The 26316-nt window shown below is 43.2% G+C and overlaps 2 protein-coding genes across 3 annotated transcripts in view; one reads left to right on the top strand and one right to left on the bottom strand.

Annotated features, from left to right (window-relative positions):
* Positions 1-1646, bottom strand: part of LOC142575818 (ATP-dependent DNA/RNA helicase DHX36-like) — an 86524-nt gene extending 84878 nt beyond the window's left edge. The window contains exons 1-3 of the mRNA XM_075685495.1: positions 1453-1646; positions 538-618; positions 311-432 (exon numbers count right to left, since the gene is read on the bottom strand). Of these exons, the coding sequence (XP_075541610.1) occupies positions 311-432; positions 538-610 (195 nt within the window). The 5' untranslated portion in view covers positions 611-618; positions 1453-1646. The remainder of the gene's footprint in view (positions 1-310; positions 433-537; positions 619-1452) is intronic.
* A 275-nt stretch (positions 1647-1921) lies between these two features.
* Positions 1922-26292, top strand: LOC142575817 (transducin beta-like protein 3). 2 transcript variants are annotated; one of them, XM_075685494.1, is made up of 12 exons: positions 1922-2036; positions 3338-3492; positions 5222-5385; positions 6088-6171; positions 7357-7537; positions 8575-8783; positions 13809-13895; positions 13977-14065; positions 16725-16929; positions 20461-20583; positions 24243-24405; positions 25800-26292. In XM_075685494.1, the coding sequence occupies exons 2-12, from the start codon at positions 3404-3406 to the stop codon at positions 25951-25953; spliced, it is 1548 nt and encodes a 515-aa protein (XP_075541609.1). In that variant the 5' UTR covers positions 1922-2036; positions 3338-3403; the 3' UTR covers positions 25954-26292. The 2 variants fall into 2 exon arrangements, with proteins under 2 accessions (XP_075541609.1, XP_075541608.1); XM_075685493.1 differs by having other exon boundaries at positions 5219-5385.
* The last annotated feature ends 24 nt before the right edge of the window (positions 26293-26316 follow it).

The raw sequence follows: 26316 nt of genomic DNA, 5'->3' as shown, positions 1-26316 counted from the left end.
TGTGTTGCAGTCATCCAGAAGAATGTCAATCAACATGCAAAATTACCAACTTACCATATCATTCATGTGCAAAAGTAGCAAGGGCATGCATAAATTGCATGCCATTGAGGAAGTATGCAACAATGAACTATACTGGCATATGCAGTTGCAGCTAGCGTGCTCGAGTTGAAACTAAACCATGTGTAATTATCACCGTTTTTCTCCTGCATACACACTTCTTTAAGATTTTTACCTTCGCTTTTTGTCGCAGATCTGCTTTCAATGAAAGAAATATTTTAAAAAGTCTGTACAGCCCCATTGTTTAAGTTACCTGGTAAACAGCAGCCCATTCCTTTCGAGCTCGACCCCTCCGTGCAAAGTAAAGGCCAATTTCCTTTCCTCGTAGACCTGCTGGAAAGCTCGAGCCAGGGCGTCCGCCCCTGCCTTGTCCACCTAAGTGAAAGGCAAGAGAAACCAAATTAACGCATCGCAGAAATGGCTCTGCTGTGCACCAGTGCATGCATTACACCGACCCCTTTCTGCATGGAACACATTTACCTCTGTTCCAGCCCGAGCCTCTGCCCGATCCTCTGCCTCCCCTTCCTCCCAGTCTTTCATGCCGCGCAAACATGACAGGTGCTGTAAAAGAAATGGAAGATGGAGTGTAACGGGGATGGAGAAGGGGGGGGGGGGGGGGGTGCAATAATCAGGCATCTATAGCCTTCTGTATGTATATAGGAGGCTATGGCATATAGTTCGACATACGATACATTTGCTCCACATACGTCAATGGGCAAGTGAGTTATCAAGAAACAGACCTTAGCAGGAAACCACATTAAATGCTCACAAACAAGAATCAAACTAAGTGAAAACGCGCATGGGTATATATACAGTTCCATCTCATTCCTGGAATATTCTAACACGGCCTTTCTTTAAGTAGTGTTTCTAATGCAATCGTCGTGACTACTACAACAGTCTTTCGACGTGCGACTACCGTACAAGAGTCTCAAAGTGGTGCTCGGCCCAGAAAATCCCCGTATTCGAATGACAGGCTCGTACAGCGGCGGATTTGTAAAGTTACGAAGTCCTTACGAGAATTAAAAACCGTTTTTTTTTTTCCTTTTTCTCTTATCAGAGAGTTGCACTGAGCAGTTCATTACTACTCGCATTTGTGTGCCCACTTGAAGATGCAATAGCTCTGCCGCGACGGTCAGAGGTGTGCAAGTAAAGTGACCAAGTTCTCAAACCGAAAATTACAGGAATGTTTGACTTAGGCGTTAAGTTGGAGTCCAAGCTTGCGGGCCATAGCACACTTTGGCTAAACATACAATAATTTCGCACCCATTACACGCCTACAAAGCTCTGAGAAAGGTTTTTTTTTTATTATCAAAAGTATGTAATTAACGATGGACAGCAACGTTCAGTGCCGGCTGTGCCCACGTTTCCTTCTTCCGTCGATTGCCTTCAGCCTACCTGAGAGTGGAACGGTAGAACTGACGAACTGACGTGAGCTTTTTCAATGTAACAGTCTTGACGAACCGCCAATCATTTCAGAAACAGACACATGCATGGTTATTGTTGACGCATAGAGGTTGACGTATGAATGAGCGGCGAATCCACCGAGTGCAAAACGAAAACGGCGCAAGGGATAGGTGGCGCGGGTGCAAAGTTTCGTAAGTCACGTGACCAACAAACCATTGGTCGAATTTTGGCTAAAAAACTGGACGAAGCATCTAATCACAGTGGCATCGATATAGCACGGCTTCACTAGTTGATGACCACACCGGCAAAAAAAATTAAATAAAGTTACATAATATTTTATTACCCGCACACGAGCAACCAAACGCTTCTTCCGCTAACGCAAATGTTTCTCTAAAACTAGCCTTTCTGAAGACTGCAACAATAACGCTGTACGATTGTTTTGAGCGTTTATCTTTATTTTATGGTTGTTTTTGTTTACCTCTTGTAGCACGTTCGTTCTGCCGATGCATGTGTAGGTGATTGATCAAGGGGATGCACACAGCCGCATTTTTGTTTAGGCTGCGACTCCAAACAACGTAAAACCTTTTTGTTATACGGCTAGTGTGACAGTCATAAATGCCGGCCCTTTGTGCGTGTTGCGAAAATGAAACGTTCTGCCTTTACGCAAAGCTGGTGGTTTCGAACATGAACGGGCGCTCTGTGCGGGCGTTTATACTTCATTATATACTGCATGTCTTCAATCGCCTTCTTGGCACGCTCAAATATGCTCACTCAAAAACAAACCCAGAGCAGCCAGTTGAGTGAAATGTCGACTGGTAACGAATTCAAAACATACGAGCACACATTTGGGCGATGCTGTAGGGCAGATACGCTTAGGTACGAACAGCGCATGTAAACAAAGGACGCAAAAAGAAAAGAAAAAGTTGTACACTTGCGTCGCTACGTATATTTTCCGTCTACGTCCTGTACTTGATTATTCCACTAGAAGCAACGTACCAAATGCAGTACGTCTGTTCTTGTATCCACTAGTTTTTCGCGCACATAACCTTGCCCTGACCATCCCATTACTTCTCAGAGTAACCTCTGAGTCAGTAAGCTTTGTCACAAGAAGCATAGAAGATTGTTATGGCTAAGCATTCAAAACAATATTCCGCTTACAAGTGGTTTAAAATACTCGTATTTGCAGCTGTTGCTGAATTGTTTCGTCCACTTTTTGACAATGACAGCATATTCTTTGCGGTAGTACGTTAGTACACTGAAAATCGCTTTCGGGCACTAACTATTTAGTAGCGTCAGCAGACTCTTATTATTATTAAGTAAGTATTGTACTATTCTGGGACGCCAAAACGAGCGATCTGGTAACGTCGCGTTATTGTAATGTAAAACTTGAAAATAGCTTTGAGAGTTAGACAGTTTGTAACACGAGTTTCTTATTTGAAACAAGCGTTATGCCGCAATTCGTTTGGCTATCACCTGGTTTCTTATCGGCCACAATCTATGCTAGACCAGTTGCCCGCTCAAACAAACGCCTCCCTTTCAATTCAAATTTATATGTTCTGCTGCAGTACCAATTGAAAACGGAAAATGCAGAGATGTGCATCTCTAGTCCTATTGGTTTCTTTTCATTATCTCACATTTTTTAACTTTTTTTATTTTTCTGTCACTGAACTGAAATACTTTGTTAAAGCATCACTATTGTGAAAGCCCCATCTACAAAAGCGCTGCTATTTTTGGCTGTATCTCAGTTAATAGATGTAATTGACTCACAAGACAGTTAGCTGTTTGTGTATATATTCCCCTTGTGGGCATATTTTTTCTGAGACCGCAATGTCTAATTGCTACTACACGTTGGTGTTTCTAATTGTTTGTTGTTTAGGGCAACTATGGAACAGAGGGAGAAATGAATTTGTATAGCAACATAAGCAAATCCTAATGCCTGAACATGACTGGTGTTGCGGAGGCACCCACCTCTCAGACGGAGGCAACGAATGCAGCCAGTGGAAGCAGAAGCACATCTGACAGCCTGTCTAGGTATGTCTGCATATGTTAGTGCATAACATGCTTCTTCTTCTTTAATTTTCTATCCAAAGAGGGATGCTTTAGAGCATAAGAGTGTAATTTAAATGCAGATATTCCCTTCAGGCACTGTGTACACAATTCTGCTCACCAATGTACCAAATAAAAAGCAAAAGCACTGATGAAAATATTTCAAAATTGTCGCACACATCTTGAAACACTTTTGATTAGACTGTTGTTCCAAGTTTCAATAATATTTGTAAAGTATTTAGTAAAACAGGTTGGAAGCTAGATGGCTGGTTGTTTGTTCTTGGTGTCAGTATTTCGTCATGTAGCGTGGGCTCACTTCATTCGCTATTAGTTTGCAATGTTTTACGTCGGGCATATTTTTCAAGTGGCCGGATAAGATGCTTTCCAAGTATGCCACGTATGAAATAGTCAATGTTCTCTATTCTGACGTTCCTGTGGAGTATTCTCACGTGAAGTCTACATTTCTAAACTTCACAAAGCTCACTGAAGAACTGAAAATCCTTAATTCATTCTACAGCTGCACACCTTTCATGACTCTGACGATGCTAGAAACGATGGTGAAATTAAAACTGACAGAATTAATTGGCATCTGAATGGGATATAGAAGGACACAACCCCACAACATGCAGGAATCGCAGTAGAACTACGCAATAAAAGTTTGTTTGTACCCATAGTACATAGTAGCTTGTAAGTTGGTCATTTCAGAGTCTTGTTCATGTGTAACGGCTTTTGGATATGTCTTGTGTCAAGACAGACCTATTGTAGGTGCAATTCATTCCATTTCTCATGACAATAATGCACATTTTTCACCATTGAAGTTTTTGTTGCACGTATAGGGGCAAAGAGCATACACCTACCACAGTGCTTGTCCTTTCTTGCTTTTAAATTTCAAAATGAATTGAGGGCAACTAGCCCAGCTTACAGTTTGTTCATCACTACGTTTCTTCTTAATTTTTATTACAAAGAATGTAGAACTCCGTTTTTTGATAGCAGACACTTCGTAGGTCTAAGGTAATTATAAATGACATTGCCACACCCACTTGTGACACGGACTTTAAGAACATTTTACATTTCTTTGATAGAATGCCTTGTCTGTCCTAATGACATTACATTAAGGAAATGAAAACAATAACGAGGTAAGCATGTTAGGAAATATTACTTTCCCTTTCCCAAAAAAGAAATGGTTTATAACACCAACCAAAAAGAAGATGGATCTCTTTTTGTTGCTATGTTTGATGGCAATGAGTTCCATTGTCAAATTCATAGTAGTTCAAGGATTGAAGCCTGAAATTTTGTGGTGGCTGCCACTGTTGTTTTGACAAACAGGTTGGACCTTGCATGCATGATCAGCATGAGGTGAAGTATCAAGTGCTGTAAATATGCCTATAAATGAAAGAAGCGTAATTGTGATATAGTGTGAAAACAATGTTGGACGATTAAGTTTCTGACACATGGAAAGTGGTTGAATATCAACGAATATTTCATTCCAGACACATTATGATAATGTTACAAAGATGATGTGACAATTTTAGCTTTACATGGGAACTTTGTGACAATAAGGCATAATTATTAGAAAATTTTTTTGCCCATGGAGACATTGTCGATACATGTTGCAGAAACCTGCTTCAGTAATGTGCTGTGAACCTTTGGTGGAGCGTCAGTGTAACATTGCTATATCACTACTTGTATTATTTTCTTTCTTGTATTGCAGCAGCACTGCTTTCAAGGAAGAATTCCAGAATGTATACAATGAGGTCCAGGGAACAGAGCTTTTTGACAAATACGATGACTCTGAGTCCTCCGACCCTGAAGACATCCAAACCACGATTTCGCGAGAGTCTCCTTCCCCCTGCTCAAAAGGAAGGAAACGGTGCTCAGGTCAGTCTGATGTGTCATTTACGTGGTGCATGTTTGTTTTTTTCCTCAGGGCCAGTGTTATGGCCGATCATCACCAAATGAAGAGTAATTGTTTTGGAAAGCGATTAGCAGAGCACAATATCCAGAGAGGCAGGATCTAGAGAGGCTCCTTCAGCACGTACCGGTGGGCCATATGCATTGGACAATGAACAAAAAGTACACAAACTCATTTACTGCAGTACCTGCATCACACAGGCATACATGCAATTATTTGATGTCCCTGTTCATTTTTTTACTACATTACATTGCTACTACACGAGATGTAAATGAAGACAAAGAAAAGAAACAAAAACAACAGGATTGTGTACTCAATAAACACAATTATCTTTTTTTGTTTTCATTGTCTTTGCGCTATAGTGATGGCAAACCATTTCCAAATCTCAAATGTCCTCTGGGATTTCATTTCTTACCTAAAGGCAGTTTTTTTATGATTATTATAATATTCAGCTAGCTTAAGCTGCTGACTGTGAAGTTAAATTGTTTACAAAGATGTAGTTTTGCTGTTCTCATTCCCTTTATTGATCATTGCCTGCTTGGGCTATAATAATTATGGAGTAATTGATAATTTCAGAATGTCATAACATGTTAACTATGAAAACAGCAATGCTGCTTTGGTCATTTACTGCTGCTTTTGGAACTTTACAAGCCATTGGTACTTTACAGCTAAGCAGAGAAAAAGTAGAAGTCGTCACAAGAAACGATTTGTTTCAAGAATGGTGGAACCCTGCCATGAACCATCATCACCACGTATGTTGTTCATTCCTAACATTGCCATTTTCATGTTAGTCCCAAGAAACATGTTAACAGACTTATGTTTATGAGCGTGCATGATTAGAGAAAGATGCTGTTGTTCTCCTTTCCTCTTTCGACGAGGTGATCTGCATGCGACGAGTACCCCTTCATTCATATGGTCTTGCATAATCGCAGAAGTAAATAAATGGAGTAGCCGCAAACTTCGGGTCCTGCACCTGGTTCCTTCTCTATATGCATGTAACTAATGAAGGAAATAAAATGCGTGACAAATAAAGCAAAACTATATGTAGCCAGTGTTTTGGTTGGAGCAGTGAAATGTAGGCTGTGCCAGTTCCTGGTGAAAGCAGTACTTTTTGTGATACAGTTTACCAGAGTTTTTTTTTTCTTGGTGCGTAACTGTGCAGATGTACTGTGACTATATGGCTTTAACATTTATTGAACGTCTTAATTTTCTCGCCATTTAGATTTCTTCAACCTGGCAAGTTATTCGATTGCAGGGCTATATTAATCACATATTAAGCAGTGCACTGTTTCATTTACAAGACACAAGCATTTAACTCCACTCTGAATAAAGTAGTCATTGAAAGATACAAGTGCACTTACTAAACAAAAATAAATAAATGAAAGGTAACTCCTGTGGTGCTTCGAGAGCGGTGCGTAGATTAAGTCTGTTGTTGTACTCCTCAGCAAATGTAACAGCAAGCTGTTGTAGATTATTTTTTCTTGCTGTGAAGGGGTCCCCCTTGAAAAAAATAGTCGTTTAATGTAATAGCTGAGTTACATAGCCCTGCGAGGCAAATGTTTTTCAGTGTGGATAGACCAGCAAACATGCATAGTGGATGGGGTGCTGTGACTGGCTTTCCGAGGTTGTACCTTTGTATTTGGTGTTTAGTTGCCTTACAGAATAGCTATATCATAACAGGGCTAATAGAATTCATGCCGAATTAAGATTGGAATCGCATGGCCATGCACCCATTTCACTGAGCTTATGGTAGTTGTAAAGTTGTCAGCCCTCCTACCCACTCCACAGAGCAGCCGATAATGTCGATAGTTGTGAGCTTTCCTGCCAGTAGCATTGCTTGTAGTCTTACTCAAATACATATTTACTGCTAAGCCTTTGTGGGATGGTATGGAGATGATTCAACTCACGTCCGATTTCCCGTCTTGTCCTCTCTGCAGCCTACGTGCGCCCACTCATCACGGCGGTGATGCCAACGGTGCCCACCAGCTCTCCATCAGAGCAATGGCTTTTGCATTACAAGAGGCTCAAGAAAGCGAAATTCAAATGCACGCTGCTGCTTGGCCACAACGACACTGTGCATTCAGTCGCCGTGGACCAGAATCTCGTTCTGTCTGCTAGGTTAGGCTCTTCAGCATCTTTATCAAGCTAAGCTTGAAACACTGTATCAGCTTTTATTAAAAAGAAATGCTATACCTCTGTGTATAAATTTTAAGAAGATTTAACACACATGGAGGTTTGTATTACAAGTTTCAACAACGATGCACAACTGTCCAGCGGAACTCACGATTCCTTTCAGTGTGAGGAATTGCTGTGCTCGTGCTTAATGTGAAAAACACACTTTTAACCTTGTTATCACAGTTGTATTACATTATGCTATGTGCAGACTGCTTGTAAAGCACGAAAAGAAAATCAGATTGACTAAGTTATTAATGTGTACCTGCCAACTTTTGTGATTTTATCGCGAAATAACAAATTTTTTTAGCTTGTTTACAATTCCCATATTGGCACTAGTCTTTTCACTATTTCTCATTTGTGTGCAATCTGAATACAAATATAGACACTGACCAATTCTTTAGAGCCATATTTTTTTGGACCTGCTGGATTATTCGTTCCTACCTGAAGCAGCACCACCCAGTCATTGAACCAGTCTATAAAGGCAACTAAAATATCGACCACCTTTTATTTGTTGTAAAATATTTGGTTTAATACTGCAAAATTTGACCATTAATATTTTGTGAAGAAAGTTCATTAGCATTTCCATTTGTCTGCAATGCAGTTAACTATTCCTGTGCCTGTGGCACAGAGTTCCTTTTCACTGTCCGTACAAAAAACGGTGTCCAGTTTTTTTGTTTTTTTTTATGAACAGTAAAACACCTGTAGCCTTAAAACAGTCTAGTAATTTTTCACAAAATTTTTTTGTTTTTTGGTTTCGGCTGTAGTGCTTTTCAAGTTTTAGGATTGACAGTTCTGTCATTGCTATGTTCGGCATTTGTTGCTTTCTATTGTTATGCCTGGTGTGCACGAAATTTTTGCGTCTTGTATCAAGGCGTCATTGCATTCTTTGGTACCACAGGACCTGATTTTCAGTGTTTTCTTCTTCTGCTGCATGAACTCATTGTTGAGATGAGAAGGTTGACTTCAAATGTTCGTTTCAGTGGCGACACAACAGTCAAAGTGTGGAGCACGCAAGCAGGCAGGGAATTGTGCAGTCTGCGGGGACACACAGGAACTGTCAACGCTGTTCTCCTCCTGTCCTCTGAACAGACAGAAGTGCTATGCGGTCGCATGGGGCGGGCATCAACATATCGGCTGGCTGTCAGTGGTTCCTCTGATGCCTGTCTCAATATATGGCTTGCTCTCGAAGGTGCGCTTTTGAGCTGCCTGGCGGCTTGCTAGTTTACCACAGGAAAGTAGCTCACGGCAGACTATTAGTTGTTTGAGTGCTATATGTATTTTATCTTTACTGTTCATCAATGATCCGGTCACTTACCTTTGTACTAACCTCAAAGAGATTATGACACAGCCCCTTAGATTCACCATACTGGTCACATACAAGTTCTGTACAGACGAAATAATTCCTATCTAGAGTCACGCAGTCTTCTGAAAGACTTTGTGCAGAAAGTCAAGATGCATCTATTACATGAATAAAAATATGAACTTATTTTTTTTCCAGGTGGAGATTTTTTTGTGAAAATGAACCTGTCTATATATTCTCGCATCATAAAACCATTGTTTAGACTTCTATGGGTTGTGCTGAATAACTCTGGCATGTGGCTGTGGCTATGATTCAACATAGCCAAGCTCAATTCATCGCTTTCTTTACAGTAACACAGCTATTCTCACCCCTAGAATTAATTGGAAGTGTAACTTGTAGGTAAAAAATCAACTTTTTTCTATTATTTCTATTTTTTGCTTCAAGTTGTGGCTGTTCCAAATGTCTACATCAGAATAAGGTTCATCCTTTACTTCTGTTTTCACGAGCAGGATTGTAGCACCCATATTTTCGTTGAACTGTGAACTAGTGCCGTGTACATATGTTACTACATGCAACATGAAAAGGAATCGTACTGTAGTACAGCTAAACCCCAATATAATGAACTTCAATATAGCAAAATTCTCAATATAACAAAGTATTTAACTTTTCATAACATCTTGTCCATAGAACACCATGTATTTAGAACCTCAATATAATGAAGTGTGTTTGTATGTGATTTCAATATGACAAAATTTCACTGCTGCCGCAAAGGAATGCCAAGACAATAAATGGAAACTTCCGTACATGCAGATGGTTAAAGGATTGAATTGCAAGCGGCTGTTCGCAAAGGCACCTCTCAAATCACTCACAGCAAGAGTGACCGCGGAAGTGGAGCCGCATCATGTTCTGTATAAAGTCCAAGTGCGATAGGATCCTATTGTGCCTTGCGCACTATGTGCTTTAGATGCGAGTGAAAGTGTGCGACAGTGAGACAAGATGGCGACGTCACGAGTACCACCTTCCTGCGCGATCAAAGGGAAAGAAGGGAAGGGGAGCTCACTCGTGGTTACGAGATCGAGTGCGCGTGTCAGCCGTAGCTGAGCACATATGCAGCCACGCACCCTGCTTTAGAGGTAATCCACCAAATATAAAAAGAGTGGGCATGCCAAGATGGCATGACACCACGTAAGCTGTCTTACCGTACGTTTAATATTGTCACGTGGTGGTGACGTTGAAGAACACAGTAGCAATACTGTGAAAGACAAAACTAACTTTTATTGGGCGAACCTGTGCCCACAAAAACAGGCTACACTTATAGTACAACGATAGCGGCAAACACGGTCGGCGATCGGTGAAAATCTGATCAACGGTTCAAGCGCGTCAGCTTTTATACATCAATCGTCAAATGTTCCAGACTAATCGCTAGGACCCGCGCGCCTTCCACAATGTTCTACATTATTTGCGTCGCACACAAATGCAATCAAATTACATAAGTTTCGGTCACAGATAGTGGATGGAACCATCGATAACATTCCAGAAACTTCCCACACATGCAAGCGCGTCCTGCGCTGTGCGATAACATTTGTTAGGCAGTGAAACGTGTCGCCCGATAAAGACAAGTACACGTGTCAATACCCCCCTCTTAAAAAGCATCGACCCGATGCTGCAAAAAACGAAAGTAATAAAGAAAAGCACTCGTAGCAAGGAAAACAAAATAAGGAAGTTCGTCAGCGTGCGTAAAAGGGCTTCAGATGCACTACGTGGACCACTTCAGATTGTGCCCGGTGCCGCTGTGACTGCGAAATGCCATCTGGCACGACCTCATAGTCCAGTTCGCCAACACGTCGGATGATCTTGTAGGGTCCGAAATAACGTCGCAATAGTTTCTCACTGAGTCCTCGTCGACATAGTGGGGTCCAAACCCAAACACAATGCTCGAGCGAGGCGGTATGCTCACTTGATCTTCGAGCACACTCAAGGCGTGGTGACTACGAGAGCTCTCTGGAGGTATCGCTTGATCTTCCGACAGCGTTGTTGATTTGGACTTCAGGTCTATGATTGTGCCGTGTTGGTTCAGAAAGTCCATGCCGAGAATGACGTCTCGTGAACACTGTTGGAGGATAATGAAGGTGGCAGGGTAAGTCCGGTCATGAACGGTAATTCTTGCCGCGCAGATTCCAATCAGCGTAATGAGGTGTCTTCCAGCGGTTCGAATTTGAGGGCCTTCCCGTGCAGTTTCAACTTTCTTCAACTAGGCGGCGATGTGTCCACTCATTACGGAGTAATCGGCCCCTGTGTCCACTAAGGGCGTAATTGCGTGGCCGTCGAGAAGCACGTCGAGGTCGGTGGTTCTTTGTCTGGCGTTGCAGTCAGGTCTCGGCATCGGATCACGGCTGCGTCGTGTTGAACTGAAGCCGGAACGTCGCGTCGTCAGGTCATCTTTCGTCGTCGTATTCTTTGCTTTCAGACTTCGTCGGGACAGTGGTGTGTCGTTATGTCATCAAGGTATTTTCTTCGGTGTCTTCATCGGCGGTGGAGGATCTTCGTCAGTTCGACGAACAGCAACCGCACCTCCATCGGTTGCTGCTTTTAGTTTTCCGGGTATGGGCTCGCTGACCGGCCCCGGGCTGGGCCAGTGTATGGTCGGCGCTGCAGCGACAGGTAGCGGCCTGGTGATGGCGAACGTGACGGTCGTCGAGAGCTCCACTGAGTAGCGGCGAGGTAGTCGGCAATATCGCGAGGGCGTTCACCTCGCTGCGGACGCAGAGCGTTGACGGCAAAACCTCGCAGTCCCATCTCCTGGTATGGGCATCATCGGTAGACGTGACCCGCTTCTCCGCAGTGGTAGCAGAGCGGGTAGTGGTCAGGAGTGCGCCAAACGTCTGCCTTCCTCGGGTAGCTGCGCTCGGCGATGGGTGGGCGTGCTGGCGGCGGTGGTGGTGGTCGACGGAATTGCGGCGTTACGGGGCCCTGGCGCGGTCGTGGAGGGGGACCTTGACGGCGGGCCACGGCGGCATAGGTCATCGCTTGCGGATGAGGCTGCGGTGATTCAGGGGCTACTCCGAGTTGTTGGAGCTGCTCACGTACGGCGTCGGCAATCGAAGCCACTTGAGGCTGTGATGATGGGAACAGCTTCTGTAGCTCCTCCTGCACGACCGCTCGTATATTCTCGCGTAGGTCGTCGATGGCCAGTGACTGAACTCCGGCGCAGTTTGTCGAGTTCGTGTGGCGGTCGAATTGCCGGTTTCGCATGTCGAGTGTCTTCTTGATGCTGGTGGCCTCGCGAAGAAACTCGTCGACGGTCTTCGGTGGGCTTAGTTCCTCCTTCACACCATGCATGAGTAGGCGGACTTTCTTCTCCTTGGGCATTTCAGGGTCGGCGTGGAGGAATAGACGGCTCATTTCCTCCGTGAAAATCGCGGTTGTCTCATTAGGTAGCTGCACCCGAGTTTCTAATAGCGCTTGAGCTCGTTCTCGGCATACAATGCTTGTGAATGTCTGCAGGAAGCCGTTTCGAACAGCTCCCAGGTCGTTAAGGTGGCTTCTCGGTTCTCGAACCATGTCCTGGCAGTGTCTTCCAATGCAAAAAAGACATGTTGCAGTTTGTCGTCGCTGTTCCAGTTGTTAAAAGCAGCGACCCTCTCGTATGTCTCAAACCCAGCTCTCCGGATCCTCAAACGTTGAACCGCAGAACGTCGGAGGCTCCCTGGGCTGCTGCAGCACGATGGGGGACGCCGGGGCTGCCATTGGGGTGGACTTGGTGGCGGTCTTCCTGGTCGTCCCAGGCAAAAGTCTGTGCTCCGGGGGCAGTTGTTGAAGACGGCGGCTTGCTCGATGGTTCGGGACTACGTTGGTGTTCTCTTTGCGGTCCGGGCTTGTATCATGGCTTGTCGGGGGCGTCCAGTACATGAACGAAAAGCACCTCCACCAGATGTCACATGGTGGTGACGTTGAAGAACACAGTAACAATACTGTGAAAGACAAAACTAACTTTTATTGGGCGAACCTGTGCCCACAAAAATAGGCTACACTTATAGTACAACGATAGCGGCGAACATGGGTGGCGATCGTCGAAAATCTGATCAACGGGTCAAGCACGTCAGCTTTTATACATCAATCGTCAAATGTTCCATACTAATCGCTGGGACCCGCGCACCTTCCACAAAGTTCTACATTATTCGCGTCGCGCACAAATGCAATCGGATTACACAAAGTTTCGGTCACAGATAGTGGATGGAACCATCGATAACATTCCAGAAACTTCCCACACATGCAAGCGCGTCCTGCGCTGTGCGATAACATTTGTTAGGCGGTGAAACGTGTCGCCTGATAAAGACAGGTACACGTGTCAATATTAGAGGCTGCGTAATCTCATATTTTCGTGACCTGTTGGAGCGAGAGGCAGACAAAGCATTCGCTCCCCACTGCCGGTGCTTTTCCTGATAGCGTCGTTTCAGTGCGGGTGACGCTATCAGCCGCGGGAGCCAAGTGCACGCGAAAGCGTGGCTAGCTTCGCTTGGTTCATACCGCTGAGCAGATATCGTTGACGCACATGGCGTGAAACCATGTAATTTGTCGCCAACTCCCAAATTTATCAAAATTGTTTTTTCATTCAAACTTGCTTTTTTCGATTGCCTGGTACTTCAGAAAATTCTGCAGCCCCCTTCCATGTAAGAAAAATGTATCGGTGACTGTACTTATTTGTGCAAAGGTTTAATTTCAATAAACGACATTTCAATATAATAAGGCAATTTGCGGATTTTACCGACTTCGTTATATTGAGGTTTAACTTTAACTGTACTTGCATTCTTGCATGCTTTTGCATGCATTTTGAGTGGCTGTGAATACTTGGCATTCAATTTTGAAAGCGCTTTGCCGCAGTTCTAGCACTACATAAATGTATTTCTGCTGCAGGGAAGCTGCTGAAATCGATGTACACCTACAACGCCATTACAGCTCTTGCAGTAATCACTGACGACTGCCACATTGTGGTTGGCACAGGTTGGTGGAATACTGTGATAATTACATTTTTTCTTGAATCTCAAAGGTTAAAGGAGCTGCTTGTTCATTTTCAATTTCCAGAAGGGGGCAAGCTGGAAGTTTGGGACGTGGCAAAAGGATCTCCTCTCAGTTCCGTCATTGGCCACGATGGCGTGATTGAGTCCATACGGGTACGTGAATCATGCGGGCATTGCAAGCAGTGCCAAATCACAACTATGCAGGTCTAATTAATACAAAAATATCTAGCTCAGGAAGCCACAGCTCTAGGTCAAGCAATGGGCTACATTATGAAACCAGCTTTGCAAAGTTTCATGGGGGTAAAAAAAATTTCCCTTTCACATGTTTTTGAGGTTTGTTATATTGCCTGCTTGTTGTGGTGCCAAGGGTAAAAAAATTGCGTCGTTGATTTGACACCTGGGCTGAGAAAATGAGGCAATTCTGTTCCAATTCTTTTCCTTATCTCGCTTCATGATTGGTCGGAGTGGCACTCCACTTATGTTATCACTAGGATCGGCCAGTCATGAGTGGTGGATGGTAAGAAATGGACAGAATCAAGTGAAATAAATTGCTGCAATATAATACCAGCCCTGAATTGTGCAGTTGCAAGGTGTTTGCTTGCTGATGGTGCTAATTTTTCATACTTTGTCTACTGCTTGCAGCACTAATTCATCGTTCGTGGTTTATGGCTCACAGCACCTCACATTAGCAAACTTTTATTAGTGACAGCCTGCAAAGCTGGAATTCTTGTCTCAAACTCGCAATGAATGAATTAAACCAGCAACAAAGACTAAGGAAAAACTGAGCCCCTGGAAGCCAAGAGACAACTTTATGTGACTGCCCCTAATTGTTTGTATGACTGAACTTATTATGACTGTATTTTGTATGACTGCCCCATTCTGAGTAGCCTTAGATGAAAGCAACAGTGCTGAGGTGAACATACTGTTCGGGTTCAGAAGTTGGAAAATGACAGCAGTTACATTCCGTTGGTCCACGACTTAGCGCTAGCAATATGGAGTTACAACCTCTGGAACTGGGCCAACTGCATGCTACATTAACTGCACACATTTAAAAACCTAGAAGCCACCCTGCAGGCACTACTGTTAACTCATGTCACACTACCTGCATAGTCAACTTCCCCAGGATCATTTGATTGTGTGCTTAAAGACCAACTGCAGTAAAAATTTTTAATCCGTAAAACGCCTAGTTTCAAATGGGGGAGGGGCATAAATATAAAACAGCTTCCATGCAATATTTTGCATTTTAAATATAAGTAAATGCATTGCTAAGCTCACCAAAATGGATATTTTCTATGCCGACCCACCATTACAGCTTGCCCAAAATTATGCGGGACCCATTCGGTTGAGAACTGGCATGCCGTCTTGGCATAGCTTCCAAAATTTTGCACCACCCGTAGTGCGCTGAAGATCTCTGAGCTCATGTTCCAGTATCTGTATCATACTACTAACCACCAGGTGTGTGCGTCACCCGCTGAAGTACCATTTAAACGTTGTTAATAAAAGACTGGACAATAATAAGTCCTGCAGTATCAGAGAGATTTAGAATAGGGGCACCAAAAGTATGGAGCCCTAGAGAAATAGCGCCGAAGCCTCTGCACATGCGCGAGATGCAAACTGTATTTGGGTTTTGCATCGGACATGCTATTTCGCTCATTTAGCAGGAGCCCAAAAAGCTTTGCGTCAACAGACATGGAGGCACCCATCGAAGCGGCGGCTCTAACCTAGCACCAAACTGGACTCGATTCGTGGTAAGGTGTGATGTTCGCAAACAAGGAGAAGTGACTGCAGTTATCACTTTCTCTCCACTAGGGTGTGTTATGAAGATTGATTCTTTAGGCATCGCTGAATCCGAATTCGATTGTCGATTTAATGGCTCGTAGGCCTAACATGGCTTAACTTGGCTGGTGACGGCACGTAAAGTTGGTTACTCAAAACTAAGCACAACTAATTGCTTGCTGCTAACAGAAAACCTCGAAATTGTAATTAAATGCAGAAACACGAATGGTCAAAATTACTCTTCTTATCATAAAATGGTATATTTTAATTATTTATAATAGCTTTTCTTTGAGCAAGACGCTATCCGCAAATGCAAAGCCCTATTGTAAAACTCTTCACTCCTTCATGCCCCAACGTTAACACATGCAAGGCTCTTTGGGGCCCCAAACTTTTGAGGCCCCTATTCTAAAATTCTCTGCTGCCAAAATTGCTTAAGTAGCATATACTACTCATTTACAACCCATTTAGACAAAGTGAAATTTCATTGCAGTTGTCCTTTAACCCCATTTTTATGCTTATATTTAACGAAACAGTGGTACCATTACGGGTCATGATTTTTTTTTTTCGATATACAAAGGGGGACCCCGACATACAAAAATCACCTGCTACCATTTAGCGTAAAAGAACTTAATAAAAGTGCAGGTGATGGAAAAGTTACTGTCATTTACGCTGTGGAAAGAAAAATGCCCTTTGGCAGCCTCTGTTCGTCATTAGCCATTCAGAAAGTGGCAAAATGCCCCTGGCAAGGGTGATGAGGTGAGCTCATCATAACTGAATAAGTAGTGACCGTTCATCCAGATCCAACCCCTTACCGCATAGGGTCAAGGGTTGTATGCTACAAAGTACAGTCATTATGATCCTGCTACTGCGAGCACTGTTGAGACATGGAATGAAACAAAGGGACAGAAGGAGGAAAATTCATGATGGGTGATTCTTTGCAGTTGTGCAACCTGCCACTTGTCACTGCTTCGCTTTTTCGGCGAAACTGTAGGTGTCTCTTTATTCATGCTTCTCCTTGCTTTCCTGCGTCTGCCAGGCTGACTGGACAGACACTGTTTTCTCAGCCTCCTCCGACGGAAGCCTAAAGGTATGGCAATGGCTGTCAAATGAGCTGTGCGCAGTACAAGTGTATGATGCCGATGCAGCCGAAAGCTGCCATATGCACTGCGTGGCAGTGGATGGCTCCAAGATATTCGTAGGCAGGGACAGTGCGTGCGTGAAGGTCATCGACTGGGCCACAGGTGAGTTTCGAGAGTTCATAGTGTAGGTGCGCGCAGCAACACTGGAACGTGAGCTTCTGCCGCGAGCAGTGTCTGCATCTTGTGACACTACATACCATGCATTAATACATTTGAATACAGCTTTTATCCCAGAACAGTTGACCTTTGAAATTTGTTACCTGGTAATGTGCATTCCCTTCCCCGTAGGATTTTATTTCTGCATTTGATTATACTATGTCATGTTCTGTTACTTAGTGTTTTTGTAACATCCTTGTTTATGTTCACTCTGTGAATCCTCTATTGTACCCATTCATGCTCTACTATAACCGCGTTTGTAGGGCTGCAGAATGTAAAATAAAAAATGGTAAAGCTAGTTCAATGCAGTGAAAGCTGTCAAAACAGTGAAGCTAGTGGTCGTTTTCTCAAGTTTGAACTCATGTTTAGCATGATTTTCATGAAAGTCTTTTGTCTCATTGTTGTTTTGCTACATTCATGCTTCGGTTCCGGATTGCGCACACTCTTCAGTTGCATGAGGTTGCAATCAAACCACGGTCTATCACACCTTGCAGCTGTGGCCGCACTTACAGTCGAGGAATTCTCTCTTAAAGGGACACTAGAGGCAAATACTAAGTCGACGTGGACTGTTTAAATGCCTTTCCAGAAACCTCACTACGCTGGTTTCATGCCAAGAAAAGACATCGTTTAGGAGAAAATTGTATCTGAAGGGTCCGAATACCTTTTTCGAAATTGAAATCTCCTGCCACCCAACCGAGGGAGTGGTGATGTTGCATACGCCATCACCGCCCTTTGCAGACATCAGTGAGCAAAACGGCGCCGAACAGACAGCGGCATGCAGCCAAGACAGAGCGGCAGATTTGCCGCTGCCGCTGCTTTTTGGTCAAGTGGCGTAGACCGTTCGGGCATCCCGCGACATCACATGGAACTTGTCTCTGCTACTTGCAGTTTGTGTGAGTTTTGCGAGCGAGAAAAACCAGCGCAGCACTATGCGATCAGGAAAGTATTGAAACGTGAAAGTGTGGGCAACTCAGAGTCGAGTGAAAATGAAACGTTTCAATCGTCCGCATCGTCGTCAGCGGTAATTTCAATGAGTTCGTTTTTCTAAACATGAAATGGAACTGGACAAGTAGCATTCTTTTTTTCATCTTAATACAATGCGAGGATGTTTTTTGCAACGAGTAGTTGAGTACTAATTACAGAATTTAACTGAGGAGTGCTTTCGTCATCAGGCAAGTAATTGAATGTCCCCGGGGAGTCTCTAATCATGTCCTGCATTTACCTCAATTCCTCTATTACTAGGGCTGTGTTCGCGATAATATTGTCGCCTTAGAGTTTCTCGAGAACTAATCTGTCACTTTAGCTTGACTTAGTATTTGCCTTTAGTGTCCCTTTAAAACCGTCCATCGGCACCCTCCATAGGAGGAATCTCTGAGTCAATGTCTCTGCTTGGCCTCCTACTTCCAAAGTTGGGGGTTAGCTTGGCTCTGCTGGCGCTTGGCTTTGGTTGCCTTCTCTTGAAAGTGGGGGTCGGCTTGCCTCCACCAGCGCTTGGCTTGTGCTTCTCATTCTTGATTCTTGGCGGTGGTAGCTTCCCTCCACTACCGCTTTGCTTGCGCTTCTCGCTTTCGAAGCTCAGGATTCACGCGACGTCGATGCTGCCGCTCGCGCCGAGAGGAATCCATGGGGCGAAAGGGCATGCGCTGGCGAAACACGTGCTCCTATACTCTTCTCCTCTCCCCTTCCCCAGCGCGCGCTCCGATTGGTCCGCTCCTACCCTCGGCACGCCCTCTGGCGGCGAGCTCTGGAACCTGCCCCCCCTGCGTGACACAGGACGCCGGATGATGAATGCTGGACTTAGAAGAGCTCCGCGGTTGATAAATAAACATCTTTTGACAGTGTGACACCTTGTGACACTAAACGAAAGTGCCAAAAAAATTTTTATAATGAGTGAGTGATTATGTCTTAGAACTTTCTGTGGGCCTAGTTGGTGCATACTTGACAGATATTTTTAAAAAACAAGAGACATGACACAAAAGGAACGTCATACACAGAACAGGCGCCTGACCTATGTATGACCTTCCTTTTGAAAAATGACACTGAAATGTTACATGCAGGGGAGCAGTGGAACATAGTCACTCAAATATTTTTAAAGCGCAAACAAGAGCCATGGCACACAAAAAAATTCATACACAGGACAGGTGCCTGTCCTGTGTATGACCTTTCTTTTGTGCCCTGTCTCTTGTTTATGCTTTAAAAATATTTGAGTGACTATGTTCCACTGCTCCCCTGCACATAAAATTTCAGTGTGAGTTCTTTTCCTAAAAGAAGAGTTGTTCAATACAAGAATGCATTCAGTGTGTTACACTTGATCGCATTGTCTCATGTCTGTCACCACTACTGTTGTCTCTTCTGGATACATATCTTGTTTTTATTTGCTTGGGTAGCCATGTGGCATAACTTTAAGGTGAAATTAAATGTAAGCATGAAGGCGATTTTCATGCAGATACAATAAAAGCAACTTATAGAGCAGGTTGTTCATGATCCATCTCTCAATAGTCTTCAGGTTAGTCAATTCTTAACCTCACACCTCTAAGTACCCTTTCACGAACTGTCTTTGTCCCAGGGCACATTCCAGTATAGGCTAGCACTATCATGCTATGTAGAGCTTTGTCACTCCATGTACTCTATGTCTCATTTTTGAGAAATTATTTTTCTTATACACAACTCTACAGATTTTCCAAAGAAACTTCTTTATCTGCTGGCACTGTTTTATATGACGAGCTGACAGGACTTTAGCAATAAATCATACACCCTGTATATCTAGTCATTTCTGATTGCCCTCATTAAGTTCATACATACCTGTGCAGTTTTGTAACACTTTGGCCAATTGTTATCTGTTTATTGAGCAAAAGAATGAACTGTACCTTCATCTCTTTCGGACCAGGCTGCTCGATACTTGCCTCGAGTTCAGGCTTCCCATTTGTCTTTAAACCTTCGCTTTAAGGCTTCTTGGAGGCCGGATAAGTTTCCGAGGATCATGTGAAAAATAGGTCCCATTGACTTTGCCTTGAGATGCTTTTTGCAAGAGAAACTGTGAAAGCAGTAATCCCGGTGTGGTGCACACAAATGCAGCATTGAGCAACACTTTGTCACCATTTCTATACTGTAATACAGAATAGCATTGAATAAATTTAGTAAGCTTTCACTGCACCGGAATACTAGAGGTAATAAATAATTGGGTGCAGTAATTTAGATGGAGGTTTAGGTGAAAATTTATCGGCAACCCTACAATCAGCATCTTCCACTGCCCACAATACAGCTCTGAGACTTTGGCCCGCAGCCCTTATTAGCAACTGACAGTTTATATTTTGGTAAGGCAACAGAATTAACTTAATGAGCTACTTACATGGACAGACTAAATAAGTGCACAAAATGTTGGTTGATGTGACTATTAAATAATCCATGTGGTGGTTTGTTTTGTCACAGTGCATATGGTGACATGTCTTTATGGTTTTTTTTTTTTTTTCAAATCAGGAAGGGTGGACTACCTGAAAAACCACCCTCACGACCATGGATTGGCAAAAGCAGTTTTTGTCAAGGACAGCCTTCTTTTGTCAACATCTTATGACAGATATACTGGAAACAGTACAGTGAACAGTAAGTAGTACTAAACCGTGTGTGTCATCGTTGAGACCAAGTTGTGGAAAACATTTTGTGCTATGCATTAAGCATAAAAGCAGGCAATATGCAGGCAATATGCATCCATGCAGAAATATTCATGGACACGCCGCACTGTTCTGCAGGCTTTCCTGCTTAGTAGCAGTGACCTTATGATGAGATTTGGGGTGTTACCATCTTCATTTCTCCATATATAATACACTACAGTTGAAACTAGTTTTACTGATGTTCGTCAAAAAATAAAATCCCTGCAGATGACTTTTTTTCCCTCTGTGAGCATGTAGTGTCAACAAATAACAAATGCGAGACAGACAGAATTTTGGCATTAACAGCGTAGCGTTCAAGGTGCTTGCAGCTACCTGGTTTGAAACTGCAACCACTTTAGTACCTTGAATTCAGATTTGCATATCGTGAATTAAAATTTACTCATCCAACCTTCACAAGAACAGTCACTGTAAATTGTGGCTTTCTTTTTTCATGAATGCACTGCACAATTACATCTGGAAACGTGACTTATAGATGGAATCAGTGGTGCCTACTCACAATGCTATATTGTGTTTCAGAATTAATTATTATACATCATTTTATTCAAATTGCCTGTGACAGATAGTGCAATTCTACTCCTTCAGCTGAATTGCCTGAAAAGGTGAACGTCAGTTGCACAAGAAATTGAAATGCATAATTGCCTAACTGAAAAAATACTAATCAACTTTTTAACTAATTATATTAGGGCACGTCTCAAATTATGAATTGAAGCTAGTTGGTTGTCAAGGCACATTCACTTAGAACAAATTTTGAAACTAGCACCAGTTTTGAGAAAAAAACTTTGTCAGTTTTGCAGCACAACACACTTTTGTTTCACTTAATTTTTTAAACAAAGCACCCTTTATGCATTGAATAATGACAACTCCAACACCAATGCATGTTGTTGCACACTTTGGGAACACATATCTTCGAACTGGTGTTGTCACAATTTGTTCCAAGTGGATACACAGAGTGAACTCACTGGCTTCAATTTTTAAATTGCAATATGTGTGATAATGCAATTAGTTAAAAGTTAATAAGTCAACTAGTGTCAGCTAGTTAATTATATCTTTTAATTTCTTGTGCAAATAATGTTTGCCTCTGAGTAAAAACCAGCTCAAGGAGCAGAATTGTGCTACTTGTCATAGGCAATGTTTAAAGATTATGCGCAACTCGTTTTAAAACGCACAATATAAATACCTAGCAGAACCGCAATATGTGGGCAAGAGTGATAATTTCATTGATTTGGACAATTAATTAACAAACAGCGGAGACAACAGGTATATGGGAAGATGGCACCCGTGTTGTCATCTTCCCGTAGTCCTGTTGTCTGCACTGTTAGTTCAGAATATCACAGTATATGGGGTTGTAGATTTCCGGTTTCTCAAGGGATTGAACTATGCTTTAGTATTATAATTATAATGAATGCTTCACAATGCTTTACACTGCAAACGCAGCTGAGACCTTAAAGACTGAAAATGACATATACAGGTAGAGTGGAACCCCGTTAGCACGTTCCTCGCTGTTGTGTTTTCCCGGCTGCTATGTTGCATTTTTGCGGTCTCAACATACAGCCCATTGACTCCTATTTATGGTTTTCCCATTTAAAACATCACCATTTTGTAATGCTCCGGCAGTTTATGTTGCATTTGAACACAGCAGTCGTATAAATTTAGTGATGCAGGGGCAAATTTGCTCTCGCACGTCGTTGTGAAGACAATGAATGTATCGTTGGGGTGAAGCCTGTCAAGCCCTGCACATTGCCCCGCATAGAAATGCTGGCAGTACATAATTAAGACTGTTGCGCAAAGAGACAAAGGAACAGGACTTGAGCGAGAACACAATGCACTACACCTGAGCGCACCTGAGGCAGCACCTATACATGTGTTGTGTTCTTGCTCAAATCCTGTCCCTTTGTCTCTTCATGTAACGGTGTTAATTATGTTGAACTAACTAGCCCACTACGGTATTTTCCTTAATTACATTGGAAGTACATGTTTGTCAGTCTTGATAAGCATGTGTTGGTGCCACTTTTTCTTTTTTGACAGTTTCCTAAAGGCAGCTTTACCACACTACAGTCATTTGATGCGGTAAAGCATATTAACCCTCCCCCCCATACAGTATTCAGAAATGCAACTTAAGTCGAAGCCCATGCTTGACTTCATTTAGATGATGCCTGGCTAATAACGTGCTCAAAGACGCTCACTGCGTTTCCTTCGGCGCATTCACAATAGGGGTCACTTAGATCAAGTCAAGCATGGGCTTCAACTCAAGTTGCAAATATGAATACGGGGGTAAGAGTGGAAAGGGCCACTGTCGCAAAACATAGTAAATTTCCCTTAATTGTACACGTTTGCATGTGTTTGTCTCTGGTCACAGTACGAGCGCCAAGAGAGAGAGAGAGCAAGGACAGGAAAGGCAGGGAGGTCATCCAGACCTCCCTGCCTTTCAGTTATCAGTACACTTATCCGACAAAATGTCTGATAACTTTACTGGCAGTTGTTCAGAGCTGTTTCTGACATTGCTGTGACTATTTCGAGGTTTCCTCACTGTTGTTTTTATTTTTCACAGTTCCTTGAAAAATGTGTCGACAGTTTTCTACTGTATTTGTAAAACAGGTGCCTGTAAGCTGTTCATTCATTGTGCCCGCATTCACTGCTTAGTGTATTGTCTCCACTTGCGAACAATGTGATTAGAGGCCACGTCCTCGCCAACCATGTCCTGCTGCCATCATTGCACCAAGTTTTATATCATCTTTAAAGACGTCTACTTAACAGAACATTGCATGAGCTCCTAAGCTGCTTTTCTATGGTAGCTTCAGTGAGCTTCACAAAGGCACGAAGGCTCTGTACACAATAGATATATTGTGTTTTTGTCTTTTATCTTCTGTGTACAGTGTGTCCATGCTGCTGTCTTGAAGATTATCAGTCACTAACTAGCCCAGCCATTGATTCAGGTATAGCATGGTTCAGCTCGGTGCATCTAAAGTACCATAAAAGAAAACTCCACTTTATATGTGTAGCAATATCTGAGAATGGAGCAAAGCATTTTATTGGGCTAGAAGTTTAAAAGCAATTGTTTTACTTTTTGCACATGTACCTTGAACAAATTAAATGCTAACATGGAAGTACTGTATGCAAGAACCGTTCTTGCGAGTGATGAGAGTGGCGATATCGCACTGCTGTGGTATCATGCTGCCGAAGACAGCATGGGCCTAGTTGAAACCATGCCTAAATAACTCAGTGATAAAAGCAAAGATGACAGATGTAGTTAGCCCAAACTTCTTTGCATTTAATTTGTCCATGATATGCAGTATGTTTTTGACGATGTCCTGCTCAAGATAGCTGTTCATTACTAAATCGAATTCACGAAATCGTGGCTCACCGAAATTAACCACATTGTTGCTTCTTCTGGGCATGAAAAAGCTCGTACTACCAGCAGTGACAATGTTCTGCACAAGATAGCTGTGCTTTACCAAATCGCATTTACGAAATCGTGGCACACTGAACTTAACTGCAACATTGCTTCTTCTGCATAAGAAAGAGTTTCTAACAGTGGTCGTTGAGGGCAGAGATGGCATGTTTTAATTGAAGTGTACTTCCTTTGTTAACTAGTGCGAACCCTCCCTGGCGGTGCTTATGTGGGCACGCTGAAGTGTACTGGGCAAGGCAAAGTCAGCGCCTTGGCATGCGACATTGTGGAGCGGAAAATTCTCAGGATTGTAACGGGAGGCACAACACTTGCCGTCTGGGACTGGGCACCTCACGAGAATAACGGGTAAGTACAAAACCCACGACGAGCCAGCGGAATTGTCGTGGCACCCCGCGCTGGCTGCAGTATCTATGCTATGCATCAGACCACTGCTATATGCAACCGTAATGCGTGTGCGCAGCGTTTGCTTTGTGCATGACAGAGCTTGAGCGCACGCTCACATTCTCCAGTCTGGACGTGCTATGTGGCGCGGTCTGGGTTTGTCTTGCACCAGCTAGACTGATGGATAGTGGCCACATCCAACTTGCGCATTTTGAAGCGCTATCAATAGCTCAATACAAAGTCTGCCAAAGCGTCTAATCTGAAATGGCCAGGAGTGTGCGCGCACTGGCATGCGTGAATGTGGTCCAACCTTACTGAAGTTTCGCGTGGTTCGAGGCTTATTGAGTGTGGAAAACTAGCCAAAATTAGCGAGACCTGACAGCTATGACACCAGTGAGCAGGGTGGCCAAAGTTTACTTTCTATGTGGGCAGCCACGGCCGAGCGTGAACAGACAGTGATCGCCTTACAATGATCGGCTTCTTCCGGAAGTGTGCAATTATTATCAAAATCTGTGTATCAAAATTTGAACAGATTTTCACTACTTCAGCCTGTTTATTAAACTGCATCAATAAATGTGCACAGTAATAGTAGGAAGAAGCGCACTAATCCAAACACCCTTCTTGATTGATGTCAGCTATTCGCCAATGGCAGCCGCGTATGGGAATTTGCTATATTACAAGATAAAGCGTCCAGGAAAGAGCGAGGAGCATGCTTCTGTTGAAAAGAGAGTGTTTGAGAAAAAGGCGACTTTGCGCTCCACTTGCGAGATCCAGGCACCATGCTCGACTGCAAAATTTGGCTGATATGTTCACAGCAGCGTATGCCATCTCTGCAGTTTTTTTTTTTTTAGCCAATTCCAAGCAGTGATTCAGGACCATCTTAATATTGTGCTGTCTAAACAAGCCCTTTCAGACAACAACTTCTTTGACTACATCAATAGTTACCCGCCGTGGTTGTTCAGTGGCTATGGTGTTGGGCTGCTGAGCACGAGGTCGTGGGATCGAATTCCCGCCACGGTGGCCGCATTTCAGTGGAGGCAAAATGTGAAAACGCCCATGTACTTAGCTTTAGGTGCACGTTAAGGAACCCCAGGTGGTCGAAATTTCCGGAGTCCTCCACTGCGCCGTGCCTCATAATCAGAAAGTGGTTTTGGCACGTAAAACCCCATAATTTAATCTTTTTTTTTTACATCAGCAGCGATACTGTGCTATAACAGGAACAGTGTAGTTTTGAAAACATATTCTTGTTACATCGCAGCAGGCTCAAAAAATCGACAAGCTTCACTTTCGCTAGGTTTTGCCTGTTGCCAAACACGTACACTATGCAAATGTTTAAGAAACTCTCTTTTGTTTTGCAGTGAATGCCCTGTACTGTTTCTCGAGACGCTTGCAGAATACACTCAGAGGGACGGAAATGAATCGAACAAAAGCAGCGACAGTCCAGAGAGACAACTACAGCTGTATCAAGGCAACACTCAGGCTGGCGATACGAGCTGGTGTAACATCATGTGATCTTTTAACTCGCTTCATCCTCAAAAAAAAAGGCATGTGTTATGAAGTAACTGCATTGTTATTTGCCTGCTAATGCCCAAGAATCAAGCTAGTTGCGTGCACCATTGCTCAGCAGCTTCAGTGTGTTTGTGAAGTGTCATAAGTGAGCCGCAATTCTGCAGCACAACTCTTTTAGCTCAACTCCTGCCTGATCAAGGTAATGCATTTTTAGTCAAGCACCTACTCAGAGATCAACTGTTAATCTTATCCATATGCATTTTTACACAGTTTCTACCTTGTGCTTTCATGCAGCGACATGTACAATAGTATTTTTTGACAATAAACACACTTTCACCAATGCGCCAAGACCACAATTTCTTCTTT

Source organism: Dermacentor variabilis, chromosome 3 (genome assembly GCF_050947875.1).
Source record: "Dermacentor variabilis isolate Ectoservices chromosome 3, ASM5094787v1, whole genome shotgun sequence".
Taxonomy (NCBI): Eukaryota; Metazoa; Arthropoda; class Arachnida; order Ixodida; family Ixodidae; genus Dermacentor; species Dermacentor variabilis.
The sequence above is the reverse complement of the archived record's forward strand: the minus strand, read 5'-3'. Positions and strand labels throughout refer to the sequence as shown.